This window comes from Micropterus salmoides, unplaced genomic scaffold (assembly GCF_014851395.1).
Source record: "Micropterus salmoides isolate LMB-PRFRI ecotype aquatic unplaced genomic scaffold, ASM1485139v1 Ms_hic_scaffold_19, whole genome shotgun sequence".
In the NCBI taxonomy this organism is placed as follows: Eukaryota; Metazoa; Chordata; class Actinopteri; order Centrarchiformes; family Centrarchidae; genus Micropterus; species Micropterus salmoides.
In genome coordinates, this window is record NW_024041039.1 from 31,607,384 (window position 1) to 31,627,819 (window position 20,436).

Consider the following 20,436-nt stretch of genomic DNA (forward strand, 5'->3'; position numbering starts at 1 on the left):
CATCTAAGGCTAAAATGCCCCTGCGACCCTGTACGCAGGATAAGCGGTTGACGATGGCTGGATGGATGAAACGCTGTATTGATACATTGTGTTGGCTCTCTGGCTCAGTTTTACATTGGTTTAGGACTTACCTGCCACAAACATAACATGTGGGGTTTCTCAAGGCTGAATTCTGAGACCTATGGTATCTTGTTCAGTCTCACAGACAACTGTACATCTCTTTATCACTCATCTCATAGCAACAACTTGTGGATGTCACATCGGTTTTTGCAACTGAACAAAAAGTAAAAAGTCTTGGTGTGCATCTACACATGTTTTAGATATTGAATCTCACAACAGCAATCTCACTAAAACTGCACCTTAGAAATATTGCAACTGTTTCTCCTCCGAGGCAGATACTGTGAAACTAATGCAAGCTTTTATCACTGGCATGCTTGATTACTGCAATCAGTGTAACCCACGTTACTACCCTGTAAGTGTAAGTCTGTAGAAAACCAAAATAAATAAAAGTAAGTCAAATTAATATTCATGTTTGCGGAGTGTCCATCACGCTGTCCAGAGTTCTTGGCCTTAAGAAGGCACCACCATTTCCGTTGAAAAAAAACAGTTTGCTATGTTTTATCGGTGCTGAACTCACCCCCTGTTTAAGCCACCCAGCCGTGCTAGCAGTAGCCTGTTAGCTGCGCAAATTCAAGAGAGACTGTATTGTAAAATTTGTCATTAAAAACGCTACCTGTTCAATTACTATGTCATTTGTCTATGCAAAGTGGATGAGAATCCTGGAGGGTGTGAGGAGAGTTTTTCTACTAACTATTAGAGTAGGATTAACACTGAACCTTTCTGGTGAGTGAATTTTACTGTTTCTCTTGCTAGTTAACTGGCTGAATCTGACGTGTGTGACCTAAATGGTGAAGATAATGACAATTTTTGTTCATGCATTCTGCAATGTTCATGAAGTCAATGTGTATGTTTAAAAATGCAGTGTGACACCCCACCTGCATGTATTCTAAAGTGTGGGGATGAAGATAAGAGTGAGAGAGCGCACTTTACCTGCCAGGATTTAATCTTACCCGCGCGGACCGCGAAAGGGAGCTCACGGGAAAAACAAGGGGAGGCGGACTCTGTTTTCTAAATAAACGAAGGTTGGTGTACAGATGTCAGTGTTGAAGAAATCATGCAACCCTCACTTAGAGACTATTTATAAACTGTAAATCTTTTTATTCACCGCAGGAGAAAAAACATCCAGACTCCCTGCTCATTATTCTTGGAGACTTCAACAGAGAAAACCTCAGCCATGAACTTCCAAATTACAGACAGCATATTAAGTGTCCCACCAGGGACACGAACACACTGGACCACTGCTGCACAACATTAAAGGACGCCTATCGCTCTGTTCCCACATGCAGCCTCTCTGATCACTGTCTGGTTCATCTTATCACGACTTACAGGCAGCAACTGAAATCTGCTAAACCTGTTTTAAAGACTGTGAAAAGATGGACCAACGAGTCAAAGCTGGAGTTACAGGCCTGCTTTGACTGCACTGACTGGAGTGTTTTTGAGGCTGCAGCCACTGACCTGGACGAACTAACCGACACTGTGACATCTTACATCAGCTTCTGTGGGGACGTGTGTGCAGACTAAAACCTTCCAGACATTCAACAACCAAAAACCCTGGTTCACAGCAAAACTCAGGCAGCTTCGTCAGACCAAAGAGGAGGTTCAGAAGTGGGAACAGAGTCCTGAAAAACCAGGCCTTCAGCTTCAGTGATCTGTTGAAGATCTGTGTGAAGTTCCCTCCTGCTTCAAACGCTCCACAGTCATCCCGGTCCCCAAAAAACCCTCCATCTCTGGATTAAATGACTACAGTCCTGTCGCCCTGACATCTGTAGTCATGAAGTCCTTTGAAAGACTGGTGTTGGGCCACCTGAAGGACATTACAGGCCCCTTGCTGGACCCCCTGCAGTTTGCCTACAGGGCTAACAGGTTATTGGATGATCCTGCAACACCTCGACTCTCCAGGGACTCATGCAAGGATCCTGTTCATGGACTTCAGCTCAGCGTTCAACACCATCATCTCAGAAATCCTCAGCACCAAACTCACCCAGCTCACTGTGCCAGCCTCCACCTGTCAGTGGATCACAGACTTCCTGACTGTCAGGAGTCAGCAGGTGAGGCTGGGGAACATCACATCCAGCATCCGGACTATTAGCACTGGCGCCCCCCCAGGGGTGTGTGCTCTCCCCACTGCTCTTCTCCCTCTGCACCTCAGGAGACCCATCTGTCAAACTCCTGAAGTTCGCTGACGACACAACGGTCAATGGCCTCATCCGGGACGGTGATGAGTCAGCCTACAGACTGGAGGCTGATCAGCTGGCTCTCTGGTGCGGCCAGAACAACCTGGAGCTTAACACGCTCAAAACTGTGGAGATGATCGAGGACTTCAGGAGGAGCCCCCCCCACTCTGCCCCCCATCACCATACTCAACAGTCCTGTGTCTGCTGTGGAATCCTTCAGGTTCCGGGGATCCACTTCTACACAGCCGTCATCCAGTCTGTCCTCTGCACGTCCATCACTGTCTGGTTTGGATCTGCCACCAAAAAGGACAGGAGCAGACTACAACGGACAGTCAGGACTGCAGAAAAAATCATTGGTGCCAACCTGCCCTCCATTCAGGACTTATACATTTCCAGAGTCAGGAAACATCACTGCAGATCCATCTCACCCCAGACACAACCTGTTCTACCCACAGAGCACTGTACGCCAAAACCAACAGATTTCTTCCCACAAGCCATCACTCTGAACAGCTGGTCTCTGACTCACAGTCAGGAATAATTCCTGTGCACCCACCTACCTCAAGTTCACGCTTGCACAAAATACTTACTGTACTTATTTATTCCAGCATCCATTGCACTATGCTCCATCGCACTGTGTACATGTATATCACATCCACCTCTGACATGTACATAATTAATGAAAATTACTCCTGCATCCTTTGCACTCTGCTCACTGCACTGTTTGTCAATATGTCTATATTGTTTATATTTCTGTTTATCATGTGTATATTTGTGTTATGTATTGTGTTATTGTATTATTGTATGAGTGAGCAATGTACAATCCAAAGTCAACTTCCTCGTATGTGTACACATACCTGGAGAATAAAACTGATTCTAATTAGATTTGGTCAGAGCAACTAATTCACACAGGTATGTTTATCTAAGAATCTCCTAATGTTCATGACTAATAGTACACAGCCAGACTGTAAAAATCAGTGGTGATACCGATCATTTCATTGCTTATGATATAATTTTTGCCTGGATTACCATTAACAACAAGAGAAAAGTAGTTCCAGAGAGGAAGTGGTTTGGTTGTATCTGTTGGTTAAAATACTACATTGATGAGGACTGGGCTCTGCTTTGGGAGAGAGGCTGCTCTGGTATTTTGCAGTATGTGAGCTCCAGATTGCAGCACAGCTTGGTAGGCCTGGCTGGGAGGGCGAGGTGAGAACAGCGTAGGAGGCAGCACACACATGAAATGAAAGCACAAACACTCAGCAACACAGTTGCAGCAGTGACAACATTCATACAAACAGACTAGATGATGAAAACAACAAAATAATGATGTCTCTGGAGAAAGTGGACTGTAGTAGCAGGAGGTAGTACAATACATCAAATAACACATACAGGAAATCACAGCTTTCTACAGTAAACTGGGGTTAGAATGATATATCAGCTTATATAAGGGCAATAAATATTGACCATATGACCCAAGCAGGTGCTTATCATTCTAAAACAATATCTTTGAATTGGTCTTCAGAGGTGAGTTTCAGTGCCAGGATGGTCGTAATATTGTTCCACTTCACCTGAATAAAAGCAACAAGGAGCATACATTAAATCACCAGCGGTCTAACAATTTGATTTAACTGGGCCATGCAAAAGCATCATTCAACAGACACCACTCAGTGTGTCATTGTATAATGTCAATTTCTGTGTCCAGAAACAGTATACAGTATATTGTATGTTGGTTTTAAATTATAAAGCTGGTATTATCCTCCATTTCTCTTATCATAAGTATATCCCAGAAAAAGACCAAAACCAACAATGTGTTAGTTCGTCTCTCAAAACTTTGGTCTCTCCAAACAAAAACACATACAAACAACAGATTCCAGCTCAGAATATTTAAATTGCATTTTATTTCATCATACATAGCTCTCTTGAATAATATGAAGCAGTTCTACTGTTTAAATATTAATGAAATAGAATTGTGTCATTTCACATAAAAGCTCTCTCGTCAATCATTACCTGTGCATTTTCATAATAAGTCCCTCGATCTGAGAGCAGACACTGGAATACTGGACATTTTTTGCATAACAAGTATACGGTTCTATTCTGACAGCTTTGTCACACATACTGTGTAGCTAAAGAACCAGTTGTGCTCAGGGGATTCAAGTAATTTCATACGTTGCATAAGATAAATGGACACAATGATGTAGGGCCAGTCATTGCATAGGCTTCATTACCGGGACACATACATAATAGACATAGTTCAATCAGAAGCAGTAACATGGAGCATAATTGGTGATTCAGTATAGAATGCAGCATTAACACGCTTGACAAGACTAAACCTTATATTTAACTTAGTTATACAGCTGTTATACAGTACATTGGCTGTGAGTGCTTTCTAAAGCTACGTGGTGAATAAATACATGTGGTAATGGCACTTGGTACAGCTGATTAATTGCATGGTATACCTAAAGGGTAACTTAAGTATTTTCCAACCTTATTTTCCCATGTTTGTTGTGTCTATGTGACTAATTGAAACAACAGTTATTGAAATTGATCCAGTATTAAGAGAGTGCGCTTCAGAGAGTCAGGGCTGCAAAGTAATACTTGTGGACAACTGCACCCCGTAAAAGTACTTCCACACAAATGTGCAGACTCACACAATAACACAAACTAACCGATCGAGTCAGCGGTAAACCAGACTTTTTGTCAAGGGAGTCTGGTGGCTTTGACGAGTGCTATATATTGACTGTTTCTTGTTAAACAAAAAGGATCTCTTGATGGGGCGCAATTGCCTGCAAGGATTAGGAGCCCTGTTTCACTGCTGCTGAATGCAGAGTGCTTACTCAAACACAAAACATGAGAAAATAGGGTCCAGGTTGTAAAATACTAAACTTTAAAGCTTTAAGGCCACAATACCTATATGTCTTCAGCAATATGTAATGCTACATGTAGCATATTTACACATTAGAAATCATTAAAATAAGTAACTTTTTTTTGTCTTTACATTCCGGGTGCCGTAAAATCCCAATTCTACAATGCAACTTGGCTACGTGTGCTACTAGGAAATAAATTGAATGTGTTAGGTCACATTTGATCAAATTAACTTTAGAAACAGTGACAGACTCAAACAGCATTTTGCAGCTGTATCTAAAGGATCATATATGACACAGCAAAAGCAATAAGCTCTGTTTTTAATGCAGAAAAGACAAAGTCCTCTTCCTGTTCTGGGCTGTAAGATAAAATCACAACACTTCTCTTATGGCAATTAAAAAAAACAATGGCAGTGAGGGTTTTATTTATATTTTGGTGTTATAAGGGAGCTAATTGTTTTTAATGGTGGTTTAGGCTGTCTACTGCCATGGTGATGATTTAGTGATGCGGAAATATCTTATATATTTCAGATCCTCAAGTCTCCTCACCCCGGCTCTTTCATTCCCAAACAAAAGCTGAACTTAACATTGAATTACAAACATGCTGGAGGACGTGTGAAGCTGCAGCAGAGACTCTGGTTGCTGTTAAAGACAACGTAATAGATTAACTTGATTAGGTCACTGTTGCCATGGTAACATAACTCGATAATACACACAAACTCAGCCAAAAAAGGGAAAGTAACTGCATATGTGAGGGTGTGTGGAGGTGTTGGTGTATTTTTAGGGGTGTGCGTGGTGTGAAAAGAGAGAACGCAGGATAAAAGTTATTTTGGGTTTGTACAAAAAAGGTGATTGCCAAGGTTTACAGCTCGGGCATTGGCAACATGAACACACAGTGGTCCAAAAATATGTAAGTGGCCACAGGAGAAGGCTTTCTAAATGTTCTCACTGAGGGTTTTGACTGTGAAAATGACACGTGTTAAAGCCAAAATAGCACTCCAGAAAATACAAAGTAACAGCTCTCATGAGATGGTTGTACAATTTTAAAAAAAAGGGTACACAGAAGGAACAAAGGAAAACTGCTTTAAGCAAACTGACACACATTCAGTATTGAAATCATGGACACCTCTTTATTGCTGCATCAACAGCAGCAAATCAGTCAGTGCTAAAAATTAAAGTTTAAAAATCTAAAGCCTGGAACACACAAGAACTTCCAGGATGTACTGTCTAACAATCTACAGCCAGAATCAGGAAGATTTCTGTTGTTTTTTAAGGTTCATTCTGCAAATATTAAGCAAGCACTGAAAATGTATGTCTCGATTAAAATTCAGAGCAGTGGATGGTGGTTTCCATGAGGTAATGTGTCAAACTATTTAAGTAGTGAAGAGTGTGAAGGAGGACAGCTACATGAGTAGACTGCACACTCACCCCTTCATTGGACAACAGTCCACTAAACTGTTAATGAATCAGTCATCCACATCTGTGTGTTCGCACTGTCAGCAACATGATCAACCACTGTTCAACAACACCCAACAGGTTCCAACGAAGGATGGGCTATTTAGTTGAGTTAAGCTTCAAGCTTGGTTCGGGTTTAGTTATATTTCAAATTTAATTTATAAGATAATTCCTGTCCAGCTCTCTCTCTGTGCCATCTGTCTGGATTTATTTACTGGAAATCTGCTGCATTCCTACAACCTGAAGAGCCGAAGTGAAACCACACCTTCTGTGTTCTGTTCCTGAAGTAAGAAAAGAGTGTTCAAAGTGACATTTTGTAATGCATATCACAAAAAATACAGCCATTACTCTGCTCAACAGTATGTCGTACAGGTCATTACATTTGTAAAGACAGAGCTGGTAAATAAATGAAAAAAAAAAACAACCACCCCAATGTAATATTGTTTCTGCCTTCAAAAAAACACTGTCCCACAGCATCACCTGCTTGACAGACTGAAGAGTCAAATGGGGATATATGAAAATAGACACAATGGACTACACAGATTATACATTTTATGTACAGCTAAAAAGTGTTAAAGACAGCATTAGAGGAGTGCTCAGGTATAGATAATGGATGAGGGAGAAACAGTTACTGTGGTGTATGATATGGGTGCTGCCATGCTGGAAGAAGGTCATGGGAACTGCAGTTTTAAAAATGCCAACAAAATCATAGACAGCAAGTGCTGAATGAGCTACTTCTTTACCATAATGTAGAAGGTATACAGTAAACCCCTGCTACATGTTTCAGTTTGATAGTTTTTAAGTCCGTAAGACTGATGACAGAATGAGATGACATGTCGCTAGTGAAGAGTAGCATTTCTCTGTTGAGGTCTTTCTAACCGCAGACGCTCTCACACTGCTCCCAGTCACAACCATAGACTGTATATAAAAAGGTCACAACGCAAGGGTTAGCATTAGCCAGGCTGCTCTCAGTATGAACCTGCACAGCAGTTATGGCTGACTTAATAACACTAAGAAAACACAATTTAATCTTTACAGAGATGAAACATAACATATACTGTATATTTGTTTTTTGCACACAAGCTATTTACCACTGCTACATACGGTACCATTAGCACAGCATTAGCTGAAGTTTTGCTTTCCCTCAGGGAGAGGAAATCTAACAGGAGTTATGAGTCCAGAAGTCGACAGAAATGCAATGTTAGCTTCAGTATCATGTCCAGTACTGTTACAATAGTCTTTGGTTTGGATCTTCTGGTACATGTTCCACATTCATATCCGTAGACACATTTCAGTTTTCCTTAGCACTTGAGTAATCTCACCAAGCCAATTAACAGGTTAGTAATTAAACAGGTTTCAAATTGTGTCTCTGAAAGTTTTAGATGTGTGAAAATGATGATTTTTATGTTTAGTCCCTACCAAATGGAGTTTAGGCCTGATATGATAAAAAAAACTGCTTTCAGGTTATACTACTACTAGTAGTAGAATAGTATAAAATATAATTTCTCATTATTACCATTTACCAAATTATTATTATTATGATGTTTTAACATATCAGTTTATCCCTTCTTGTTCTTACAAAATACTTTTATAAAAGGTAAGTGTGAGCAGGTATAGGCTCCAGCCCGCCAGTGACCCAGTGCAGGATAAGCATATATCGATGATGATAGATGGATGGATGGATAATGATAATGTTGCTGTCTCAGTGTTTACTATTTTAACAAGATTTGTTGGTTTTTGTGTAATAATGAGAACATTTCAATTGTATGTGTGTTCTTTAAAGCCCAAAAGAAACATTTTCATGAAACATTATATACTGTAAGTTATAACAAGAATGCTGTAAATATACTTTGGTCTATTGGTGACTGTTAAAGTAAAGCTATTTAAAGTTCAGATGAACAGAATTTTGTCTTTATTAGATAAAAGCTGACTAACATATTTAAACTATTAGAAAGGCATGACACTCAAAGATGACAAAAATGGGTTTGGTTTACAGATGTTAAAAATCCTGCGGTCTGGTTATAGTACTTTGATATTCTTAGAATAAGAACCTTGAGATTGAACGTAACGTTGTGTGGTTCTGTTTGTGGTCTTACATGTGGTTACATGAGAAACAGGGGAATGTGACATCTGAAGTAGTCACGTCAACATTTCCCACATAAGCCATGATCCATTATAGCGACATAAGTTGCTGTAGAGAGTGACATCAGATATTACTCTATCGTGTGCCGTCCAGGTTTCCTATGTGGGTGGTGGTCCGTCGTAACGGAGCATGATGGTGAAGGATCGAGCAAAGTTGTTGGAGAGGGAACAGCTGTTGCCTTCGTCCATGAGGGGCAGCAGGAAGGCCAGTAGCAGCAGAGCCAGGAGAAGCAGCCACAAAGGAAGAGCCAGCCGACACACCCGCTGCAACAACCCGGGCTTCTGCAACAACAGCAGCAACACAGGGTTGGTGGAAAACACATTATTCACATACACAAAAACAAACAACAAAAAATATGTAAATGACTAAGCTGAAAGTTATTTTTAAGTGTCTTTCGAACTTATTCGTGCCATCATACAGTCTTTATGTAATCACTAGGGGCAGGTGACAGAGCTTCCAGGCCAATACAGTCCACTAATAAAATAATGATAAGCAAATGCAATTATTACAAGTAAATAATATATAATATATATAACATATATAGGCAAGTAACATCAACGGTGATTTAGAATTGTGAATAACTTTGGCTGGCCTTTTCAGATTGAGTTGCATTGTATTTGTTTTGTGTGCATCTCTACTGGCTTTTCCAAATAAGTTGGCTTCCCTTTCTCTGCAGCTTAGAAATTAAACTAAAAAGACAACAAAGTGCTTGGTACATCAGATTTTGTGCCTCCCTTACTGATCTTAAGACAGTACTCTGTCTTATCAGAAATCCATGATTTCTGCAGAAACCTCTTGGACTGTTTTTGTTTTGTCAATATTTAAGAGATTCAACATGAATCCAAAAAATGTGATGAATGTGATTATTCATTAACTCATAAACACAAGACAGAGGTTTAAAAAGTACACATTTTGTTCTCAATACACTAACAGAGCCTGTTATGTGTAGGAAATCTGAAGGACCATAAGATGAAAGCCAAAGCAGCTCACCCACACAGTCAGAAACATCATGTACTACAGTAAACTGATTCAGCTCAGGCCTCTAGACTCTTTCTCTCAGACTTGTTATTCTGTGAATCATGCTTACCACCTACGTTTCTCTTTAACCTTTTCAACACTGCCTCATTGGAAATAATTTAATGTAAAACAAAACAGTTACCTGCAAAGTTGAAATTCACTGAGGCCAAGCATCAAGCACTGATACATTAGTCAAGAGATGGGGAGATGGGGCTTTCAGGTAATTTTGCATGGGATTGCTGTGTAAATATCATTTGCTAAAATTCCTTCTATTGACACAAGTACTAACAAAAATGTAACTACTGTACTGTACTCGTATGTCAGAGTCCTGTGCCACCATTTCATGGTAGAAAATGTTAAGTTTATAATATAAAGTTAATAAGTTTGTAAATATTACCAAAAACAGTAACAGTTGCTGATATAACAACAATCATTTATTTGTCAATATCTACTAAATTATGATCATAATGCCCAAGGGCTGCTATGATGCATTATACCAGTGGTTCTTAACCTGGTCCCAGGGGGTCGCGAGAATGCTGCTATAGACACAAAAATAGAAATAAAATAACTTACAAATAACTAGAGGGACTATAGTTGTGAATGGAATCACTTTGGGTGGACACTGTAAATATTTTACACTGTTTAATGCCAACCGCTATAAAACGACAAAGAATAATCAGACCCTGATCAGACAGAAAGCGTTTTGCAACGCGAGGCGCACGGCAGCACCTTTTTTGGTTGAATTTAGAAAAGAGCAAAGCGCTGCGTTTTTTTTAATGTTACCAGGCAACCACTGAATCAGCTGTCCTGTCAGTGTAATCAAAGATTATAGCGCCAGCGATCTGTAATCTTTGGTTTGCCGCAAAGTAATAACGGTCATATTAGCAGAAACCTGAGCACAACTCACAGGTCTGAGAAACTACAGTTCTTTCACTGCCACTGGTTAAGAATTTGGTGAAAATTGAGCATACAGTACAAAACCTTCCACTTCCCTCTTTGCTCTCTCAACCGCACAAGGAGCCGGTTGCCCTGGAAAACTACTTTCTTTTGTTAAAATGGATTTTATAAACTCATCTCACAAACTCAGTTTGATCTCCAGTGTCCAACACATTGGAGTTCTTTAGTCCTCCACTAATCAACAGTGACCAAACTGGTTATGGTATGTCATTGATCACTGCTTCACAGAGCTGCTGGCACGGCTGTAGACTGGTGTGGTGTTGGAGTGGCGATGTTGCAGTGGTTTGTGCACATGCCTTTGGTATAGGAGACCTGGGTTCGATTCCCACAATGACATCCACCTTTGTGTCCCTGAGCAACTGCAACTCAACCCCTAGTCCTATACCATACGATTTGGCATCATCCCCCAAACACGTAGATATAAAGTTTATGAATGCGTGGTAGTTATGAGGCAAAATCATTTGGTTCAAAATGGCATAGATATTAATAGGATTTTCACACGCTGATTCAGCTTTGATTATAGCACCACCTAAAGACCAGGTATCAGGGGCACAAGGTGAACAATTGTCCCAAGTTTGGTGATCATTGGACTTATAGTTGTGGAGATATAAAATGAATGTAAGTCAATGGGATTTCAACAAACGTCTTTAATCTGCAATAACAGCGCCACCTAGGGGCATGTAAGGGTCAACTTTGGTCCCTAGAGTCAGGAGACCATCCTGAACAATTCCTCCAAGTTTCACATGATTGCGACTTGTGGTTATAGAGGATCAGATATTTCCTGTTACACAGTGCCACCTAGGGGCTAATTGCACCATATTTTGCACAGCCCCTCTGGAAGGCATGCAACATGGTCCCCAACTTTGGTGTACATCGGACTTCCCAAACCTTAGATACAACATGACTTCCTATATTTAGTATTCGTCGAAAGACACTGTTGGCTTATAATATGCATGTTGTTTTGCGTATCCACATGAGGACCACTAACTTTTGTTAGCTTCGTCCAGAGATGGTCTGTGCATAGTTTGGTGTCGATCAGACTTGCCGTTTTGGAAGAATTAATTAATTTTATTTTATTTTTTAATTTATTTTTTTTGTTTTTGGAAATGGGCGTGACCTATACCACGAGATTCAGGGGAATCCCCCGAATTGCCGACCCTATGACAGAAGTCGGCAATAGGCGGCCCGTGGGCCAGAGAGCGACTGATGCAGAAACAGATCTCAGTCATGACAGCTACAGTTACTCACATAATCACTTCCTTTTAAGTGATTGTGCCTCCAATGCCAACGCTCCAATGCAGCAATGCTTTAGGTCGAGTTTATTGAGCGCTTTTACTTTGAAAAGTTCTGAAGGACATTCAAAAGAGTCTCTGGCTTGCTTGACAAACCTCTAAAAAAGACGTCAGTAAATGTGTGATTGGATTCCCCTGAATATCCTCAGGGAAATGAAAAAGCGTCTGTAGGTTTATGAATGCAGATCCTGCACACTACCGGTATGAGCTAACCATGCACACGACTATACAAGGATTTGAAATATTTAGTTCTGGCCCGCCATGTAACAGCTTGAAAAAAATGTGTCCCAATGCCAGACTTATTTGCCGACCCCTGCCCTATGAGTTTACTTCCTCTCCTTATTCATCAAAGGACATCTACGTGACAGGTGCTGTTATAAAAGCTAAAAAGCTAGCTACCCTCTCCCCGTGCTTTAGACTCCGGTCTGAAGGCTGAGCAGGCCAATTAGAAAGACTGACAGGGCGTAGTCACATGACTACACATGTGATAGGATGGTGGGTCAAAGTGGCATGAACGAACACACAATATTAACAAAACTAAATAACCGAAATAACCGACATGGGACAATTGTGTCTGTTAGAGGTTCTGAATTTCGGTTTCATGCCCCAAACGCAACTGTGCCATGCGCTTCATGCCATGCGCTTCCATCATTAAAATAGGGCCCTTAGTTTTGTTAGACTCACCAGCACAATTCTTTTTTTACCCATTCACTTATATGTGTATTAGTACAGATTCGTATTCTGGTCTAGGAGCGTGTCTGCATATAGCCTTTGTATATACTGTAAATAACTGTATACATCTTATTGCTTTGATTTATTTTACACATTACCATATTTCACTTAATTATCTGTTAAGTTGTATGTGTAAGTGAAGGGATTACAAACTGTCTTTTCGTTCTACAACCTTGTGTTGTATAATGATAAATAAACAACCTTGTATAAGAGGGTTAGAGACGTGGAGCCCAACAGTAGCAAAGCAGACTGTGCTTTAAATCAAGAGATGACATGCAAACAAAGGTGCCTGTCATTCAAAAACAAATGTCTTAGTTTAAAAAAACTTCAATTCTCTCTAGAAGATAAAGGCTGATAAAGGCAGGCAGGAGCCGAACCCTCAGCCTGTAAAGAGCATTTGAAAAGAGTCAGGAATGTTTGGAGGGCTGTCTGAGCTGGGGCGTCTGAGGGGTCAATGGCATTCTTTAATCTGCGTACCATCCACTGCTTACTGAATGAATGGTTGGTTGGTTGGTTGGTTGGGGGTTGGGTTTGATATGCTTGACTTGATGCCAGTACTGGATGGTCAGGTCAGGTGCTTGGCTCTACTATTCTATTACCAAACTATTTGTTACGTTTCCAGTTCCTTCAGCGCCATCTGCAGAACTTCTCCCTCTAATACTCTAACGTGGTTAATCACTAATCACTTGTTTGTACTGATATCTGAGGAAACCTACCTGTACTGCAGGTTACCCCCAGGACTCTCTTAAATTTAAGACTTTTTAAGACCTTTTAATACCAGCTAGGATGAAATTTAATGCCATATACACTGCCATATAATGGAAAATCTGTATGAATTTTAAGCCTGAGAAAATTAGTTTTAGGAAGTTACCTGAATTTAATCAAACATTTTGTTATAATACTCACATTCATATTTAACACCAAACAGCTTTTTGGGTGTGTTTGTACTCTGATAACATAAAATGAATCAAGGACGTCACTTTGTGTTGAAAGGTGGTGGGGACATAGGTGATCTGAATAGGGGTGTGACGATACACTATTTTGGTGAAATATTTAATGATGAAATATCTAAAACATTTTGAGCATTAAACATTTTCTGCATCAATTTATGGCACAATTGTCATTATTAATATAAAGTGAAACATAAAATTCAGGCGACAATTCAGAATATAATGCAGAAATCAGCAGCTTGCTCTTTAGATACTTACTTAGTACAATGCAAATTTGTTTATTCTGTATTTACATAGCATTGCATGTTTTCTCATTGTGCAAATTAACCTCTCTCAAAGCATTGCTCCACCACAGCTACTAGTTAGTTCAGCATTATTTGACTGCCAGTAATGCTGCTTTAATTTCTTTAAAAACTTACCTTTTGCACCTTTGCTGGTTCCTCTTCTTTGGCTTGGACTCTCTGCAGCAACATGAAATATTTGAATTAATTGACATGTTGATTGTATTCACAACCTCAAGAAGAGTTACACACACTGATCTTACTAAATTCAAACCACATTCAAGCTCTTGGTGACAACTGACTCATGCAGGACCACACTGTTGAACTGACAGGTGACCTTTTAGTGTCACGTTGCAAAGTCCAGTTGGTTGTTCTTTTTCAACACACATCTGGCAAACTCTGTGCAATTAGCATTCAGAATACTGTATGTTATTCTACTGAGGAGAAGCTACTACTACAGCTGTGTGACAGGGAATCTGGGAAACTGTGACTGTGTAAGTAGTGCCCTAAATAATGTTACACTGCCACCTTGTGGTGAAAAAACAACAGTGCCATTAAGGGGAAATCCCATTTAATGCAAGACCCTGGCATAAAACAGCAATTATAGTTTTGCAGAATCAAATATAATTACATTTGTGCTCCAGATTTAATAGAAACTTTAACCTGTAACAGTGGACTGGATTGTAACAATTTTATTTTGGGACTCAAATGTGGTTATTCAACATTTCTGCAGGTTTCACCTAGTCAAATTTACTTTAGACTTTTTAAGACCTTTTTAAGACCTTTTTAAGACCACTGTGAATGAAATTTAAGACCTATATCACGACATCAAAAAAAGAAACAAACAAAGGAGATGCAGTCGCAAAATGACTTGCAGAGTAAATAAATGTATTCAAATAAGGGTTGAGTGATGTCTTCAAAATTTGCAACAATGAAACATCGAGATGGACGATGACATTGATATGCTACGTAATTAACAAGCGGCATGCGGTGCTGCTGTGAAAAAGAATCACAAAGGCGCTGCGTTTTGTTCTCTCTTTGACCGGTGCTGTATCCCTACAACCCGTTCTCACATCCCGACTCGTCACATATGGACGCATTGTCAAGGCCTATTGGCGTTTGTAACGCACTGGGGTTCCCTATAGCGTCATAGGCAGTGGGGGAAGCCCTGTAGCGCCAGTTTGTGACAGTAAAGGCAGGTATATGATATTTAACAGAAAAGACATAAAATGGTTGGGGTGAAAGGAGGCCAGAACCCTTTGAATGAGGAGACTTGTGTTCATGTCCCCTGTTAAACAAAAAAATCAAGGTTAGGTTAAATATTTATATTTATATATAAGGTTATTTCTTTTCAGGTCGCATCTCATATCAACTGTGGCGAATATGATTGTAGAAGTGAGCACTATATTACAGAGCCTCAAACACTCAAGTTTCTAACTTAATTACGTCACCATCAAGGAAGCATTTTGTTTTGGGCTGATCTGAAGCAGCTGGTACCTGAGCGATATAAGAAAATACCCAAATATCTTTATCAAGGTTTTTTTCTCAAGGCTATGGCCAGGTTGCAAACTACAGAGGAGCCCTGTAGGCCAGTGGTTCCCAACCTTTTTTTTTTTTACTTGGCACCCCCTCTACTTTTATCTAAGAAAAGCTGAGCCCCCCCAACAGCTGACACGCACACAGGAAAATATTATGTAATTACTAATAGCGAATGACAAATCTGTGCCAGCTCTTGATTGGCCTTCACCACCAGTCTCCTGGTGTTTTGTTTTGTTAAGGTGTAATATCCACAAAATACAGGCCTACAGCTTGCAATAACTTAAGTGCTTTCAACATAGGCCTATACTTTACTTGGGCGGGCCAGACAGGTACAGTTGCACCTGCCAAAGTATATTTAGTAAACCACTTTAGCATTTATTACATTAAGGGGCGACAGTGAATGCACCACTGCAGATGTCAATCACTAACGTTAAGTTTCAGTTTCGTTCACATGCGGCGCACTTGAAAATTCAATCACGGGTGAGTTTATTAAACAGGGCGACTTTATGAAACGTACTGCTGATGAAGAAAGTCAGCTGAGACAGCCGGCGTGTTTGCCGTGAGAGACCAGAGGTGCAGGCTAGGTGTGTGTGAGTGTGGGGAGAAGAGCAGATTCAAGTAAATAAACACTAAACTATAAGGTGGAAAATGACCTACAATAACCTACTGTTAATACAAATAGCCTACAATATACACCGTTACCGAGCCCACCCCCCAACAGCCGCCGCCACCACAGTTGCTGTGGTGTGTCGCGGTTCTGTCTCTCGGATCTGCGACACGAGATCATGGACTTTTGTGTCGCGATTTTGGTCTTTGTTTCAAAACAATTACAGCCCTATATCTAAGTAGTCTGCCTACTATTTTAAGTGAGGAAAAAAAAAATGTGTACAGACCTTGGTATAAATTATCTAGTGTGTTATCACGATTTTTTTAAATGTGCAAATCAAAGTTTTTTTGACAACCTCAAAACGGATAAAGCTTTGGGCACCCCCTGTGATCTCCGGCGCCCTCCCCAGGTTGGGAACCACTGCTGTAGGCTACGCTCCAGCCCCCCGCTCCACCTCCGTTAGCCCTACTATGGATTGTGTGCACTGGACGGTCAGTGGTCGTCCGATGCTCCTGATTTTATGCATAGCCTAACCCATGTGCTGCTGTAGCTGGAGGCTCTCCACAGCACTGCGCAACTTTCTAATTTCTTCCATCTCACAAAGAAAATAAAGGTCAGGTCAAAACAGTGTAGAGAGGCTAAACGAAAACTACCCACACATTGTAATCCGTTTATGATTAGTTAATATATATAATACAGTTCGCCGAACTAACTAATAGGCTAACAGTTCATGTTTGCAGTGTTCCATTAGATGTAATATTGTCCTGTTTTTACAACTAAAAACCCACTTGTGTTGATGTTAAAGCTCATCGTAATTACATTTAATCAGGCACCGCTATCACCCAAGCGTATCTGCAGTAAAACAAAAACCGATGTCTGTTTTTATTGTTTTCTGTTTATCTGTTTTGGTTTTAAAACTGAAAAAACAAAAAACAACTTGTTTTTTTGCTTTTTCAGATTTGGTTTTGAAACTAAATAATGAAAGAACAAACCATACACGGATTATCCTCAAATATCAAAATGGTATTGGTTTTAAAAATCCCATTTCAGTTGGGCTCTGGTTGGTATGGCTCTTTTACACTCGGTGCTTGGAAGAGCTGCCAAAAATGACTGACATATACTGTCTTGTGAAAGCGAGCAGCTCTTCCAAGCACTGAGTAAAAAAGCCCCATAGCAACATAACGTTAGCTTACCTGTGATAAAAAAAAAAATTTAAGATTGGTACAGAGCTAACTGTGAAAAGTTAGCGGTTAGAAGTAAACTGATGTGCAGTTTGTTAAAAGGATGTACACTACATTATGCAAGTAGAGAATGGCAACAAATAGAGCTGGCCTTCATGTTGGCCCTGCTAGGTTTCTCATGCACATTACACAGATTTTTCTACCAAGTTAGGATTGTTGCATGCATGAACAATACGTTTCTGTGAATTAAAACACAGGCAGTTCTGACTACAGTATATGACCAATAGTCAGCTTCCCTCTCACCTTGGCACTGGTCCTAGCCCTGACATCTCCCACATCCTTCAGTTTCGACTTATAGAGCATCCATCGGTAGCGAAGTTCCTCCAGACACACATCTTCTGCTGGTCCAGAACCAGCCTCACTGCCCTGACTCTCCAGGAGCAACAGCTGGAACTGCTCCTGACCCCAGGACACTCCTTCCACCAGAGGCTGCACCGGGAGACAGCAGAGTGTTTTAGGTATAATGGATTAGTACAGGAAGTTCCCGGTATCTGTTCAGAGTTACTTCCATTTCAGAAACGACCGAACAGAACAGAAACTTCTAAAACACAAGAGGTTTGTGCAATAGTCTCCTCTGGCTTTTCCATATCCTCAGGCAAACTTTATAATGAACAGTAAGCATACTTAAAACAAGTTTACATATAGCTGTGGGAGAAAAGAGGTGGTTAATAAAAACCAACATGTTATGTCCAACAACAGTTATCACCTCCAATAAATTTACAAGTTACAAAGATAGAATATTAATAACCTTAGAAGCATCATCTCTCTTGAAGGAAGGTACAGTTCATCCCTGAACAAAGTCAGTATCTGCCCTGAGACATTCATTCAATCAGAGTACAGCCAATCTATCCACACATTTTTGAGGCTTTGGTTTGAGGTTCTTCATTGTGTTTCTTCTGTATTTTATCTTGGAGAAATAGTTTTAAACAGTTTGACTGTGTGTTGCATCCCCATTTCTGACAGCCACTGACTTCAAGTCCCTCGTGATGGTCTCCTCTCCACAACTACTAGTGAGGACCTGAACATGTTGGTATATCCAACAAGCATTGTTCTTCATTTTTATTGGTTATATTGTTTAATGATGATCACAGGCTGATCCAATGTGCGTGACTTTCATCATGGCAACTCATTATGTGGTTCAGTAGTGTTTATGGTCCCCGCGTGCCTGTATGCACTCCCGTTGTGTTGCAGCCAGCATAACGTTCACCACGGTGTCACATGTGCTCAGTGCGAACCTGCTGTCATCTGTGAAAAGAATGGGGCGCCAATGGCAGACCTTCCAATTCTGGTGTTCTCTGGCGAACACCAATTGAGTTGCACGGTGCTGGGCTGTGAGCACAGATCCCACTAGAGGACGTTGGGCCCTCATGCTACCCTTTATCCTCTGTTTCTGACAGTGTGGTCAGAAACATGCACATCACTAGCCCACTGGATACTGGTCCTGCTGCTGGGATGATGCCCTTCTGTAGCCCTTTCCAGCTCTCCTCATGTAACGGCCCGTGTCCTGGTATCTACTCCATGCTCTTGAGACTTTGCTGAAATGGCACGTATGGACGTGCTATCCTGGAGGAGTTGGACTACCTGTGCAATCTGATAGAGCCCAACAGAGCACCCTTTGGGATGTGGTGGAACGGGAGATTCACATCATTGAATTACAGCCAACAAATCTGCAGCAACTGCGTGATGCTTTCATGTCAATATGGACCAAAGTCTCTGAGGAATGTTTGTATGTATGCCATGAAGAATGAAGGCAGTTCTGAAGGCAAAAGGGGGTCCAACCCAGTACTAGCAAGGCGTACCTAATAAAGTGGCCAGTGAGTGTGTATATATATATGAATAATTTCTTCACTGAATTCAGGAGTCGTCTCAGGCAGGACTGTGTTTTTAACTCACACATTATTAAAATAATATTGTAAAACTTTAATAAAAGGCTGAGCCCAAATTAGATGCAGATTCCTTTTACTGGCTGGGTGTGAGATGTTTTGACAAATAAATGCAGGTCTCAATTAGATGACGGATCTGGTTTCTTTGGATGTATAAAACAGTTTAAAAAAAAAGAAAACAGAATCAAAGCTCTGCTACAGGCTACTTCAGCTTGGATTTCTAGCTTCAGCCTCTTTGTATCCAGGGGATTTGCTCTAGATGGGCCTCTCTTTGCTTGTATCGTAGACTAGCTACATTTGCTTTATCGAAAATGTGTCTCATCACACTCCTAGTGTTAACACAACGTATATACAGTATGGAAATAAGATTAATTGGATTATGTTCGTTCACAGGACGTATAAAACATACATGTTTCCATTAAAAGTTTTTTAAAAAAAAAACACTAAAATGTTAGGGAAATGACTTTTTCTTTAATTTTTGTTTGCTTGAAAATCACAAAGTAATTTTGTTGATTTATTTGCTGTTATCACCATTTATATCAATACAAGGTGTTTATGATCAAATTGTTTACAAGAGCACAAAACTGTTTGCAAGAGTGCCAAGTTCTTCATAGATCAAGCCTAATTTTTCTCTCAAAGTGCTACAGATTAATGCACTTAACTTTAAAATTTACAACATTTTCTTTGGGGGGCATGCCTCCCAACCCCCCAAGAGAGTCCGAGGTCCTCCCACTATAGCCTCACAAAATCCTGTGAGAAACACCTGCAACCAGGCGTGTGCTCGTACGCGTGCTCGCTTGAACTCATGACTGAGCATAATCCCAAACACAACCGCTTTCATACCAAAATCCCACAATCAGCGCAGAAACGCACAGAAGCCCCTGACTGCAGTATGCAGATCGGGGCGGTGCTCATCATGGGCGGCGTTAAACGTTTGACTCCGCCCACGCTGAGCAAGGCCCTTCGGAAAACCCTGAGAAGCCCCTTGGAGGCCATAGACTGTAAACAAAGGGTGGAGGCAGTTGATAAAAGGAACTTTTAAAGTATTTTGTGGAGCACAAGTGAAGTCATGTGTGATGAGTTGTCAAACTTTGTTTTTTGTCAAATAGTTTTATTGCGTTATGTTTTTTTTTAGTAAAGATGAAAAGCGCCGCAGAACTTTATATGGTACACAGGACAGTAATATT

The 20,436-nt window shown here is 40.5% G+C and overlaps 1 protein-coding gene across 2 annotated transcripts in view; it reads right to left on the reverse strand.

The window, feature by feature from the left end:
- Positions 1 to 4,159: 4,159 nt before the first annotated feature.
- The window catches only part of syne3 (spectrin repeat containing, nuclear envelope family member 3), a 67,505-nt gene continuing 51,228 nt past the window's right edge, over positions 4,160 to 20,436 (reverse strand). Inside the window, exons 16-18 of one of the 2 annotated variants that reach the window (XM_038728274.1) lie at positions 17,610 to 17,795; positions 14,118 to 14,159; positions 4,160 to 9,031 (exon numbers count right to left, since the gene is read on the reverse strand). In XM_038728274.1, coding sequence (XP_038584202.1) covers positions 8,849 to 9,031; positions 14,118 to 14,159; positions 17,610 to 17,795 — 411 coding nt within the window. In that variant the 3' untranslated portion in view covers positions 4,160 to 8,848. The remainder of the gene's footprint in view (positions 9,032 to 14,117; positions 14,160 to 17,609; positions 17,796 to 20,436) is intronic. The other variant, XR_005445573.1, reaches the window with a different exon arrangement.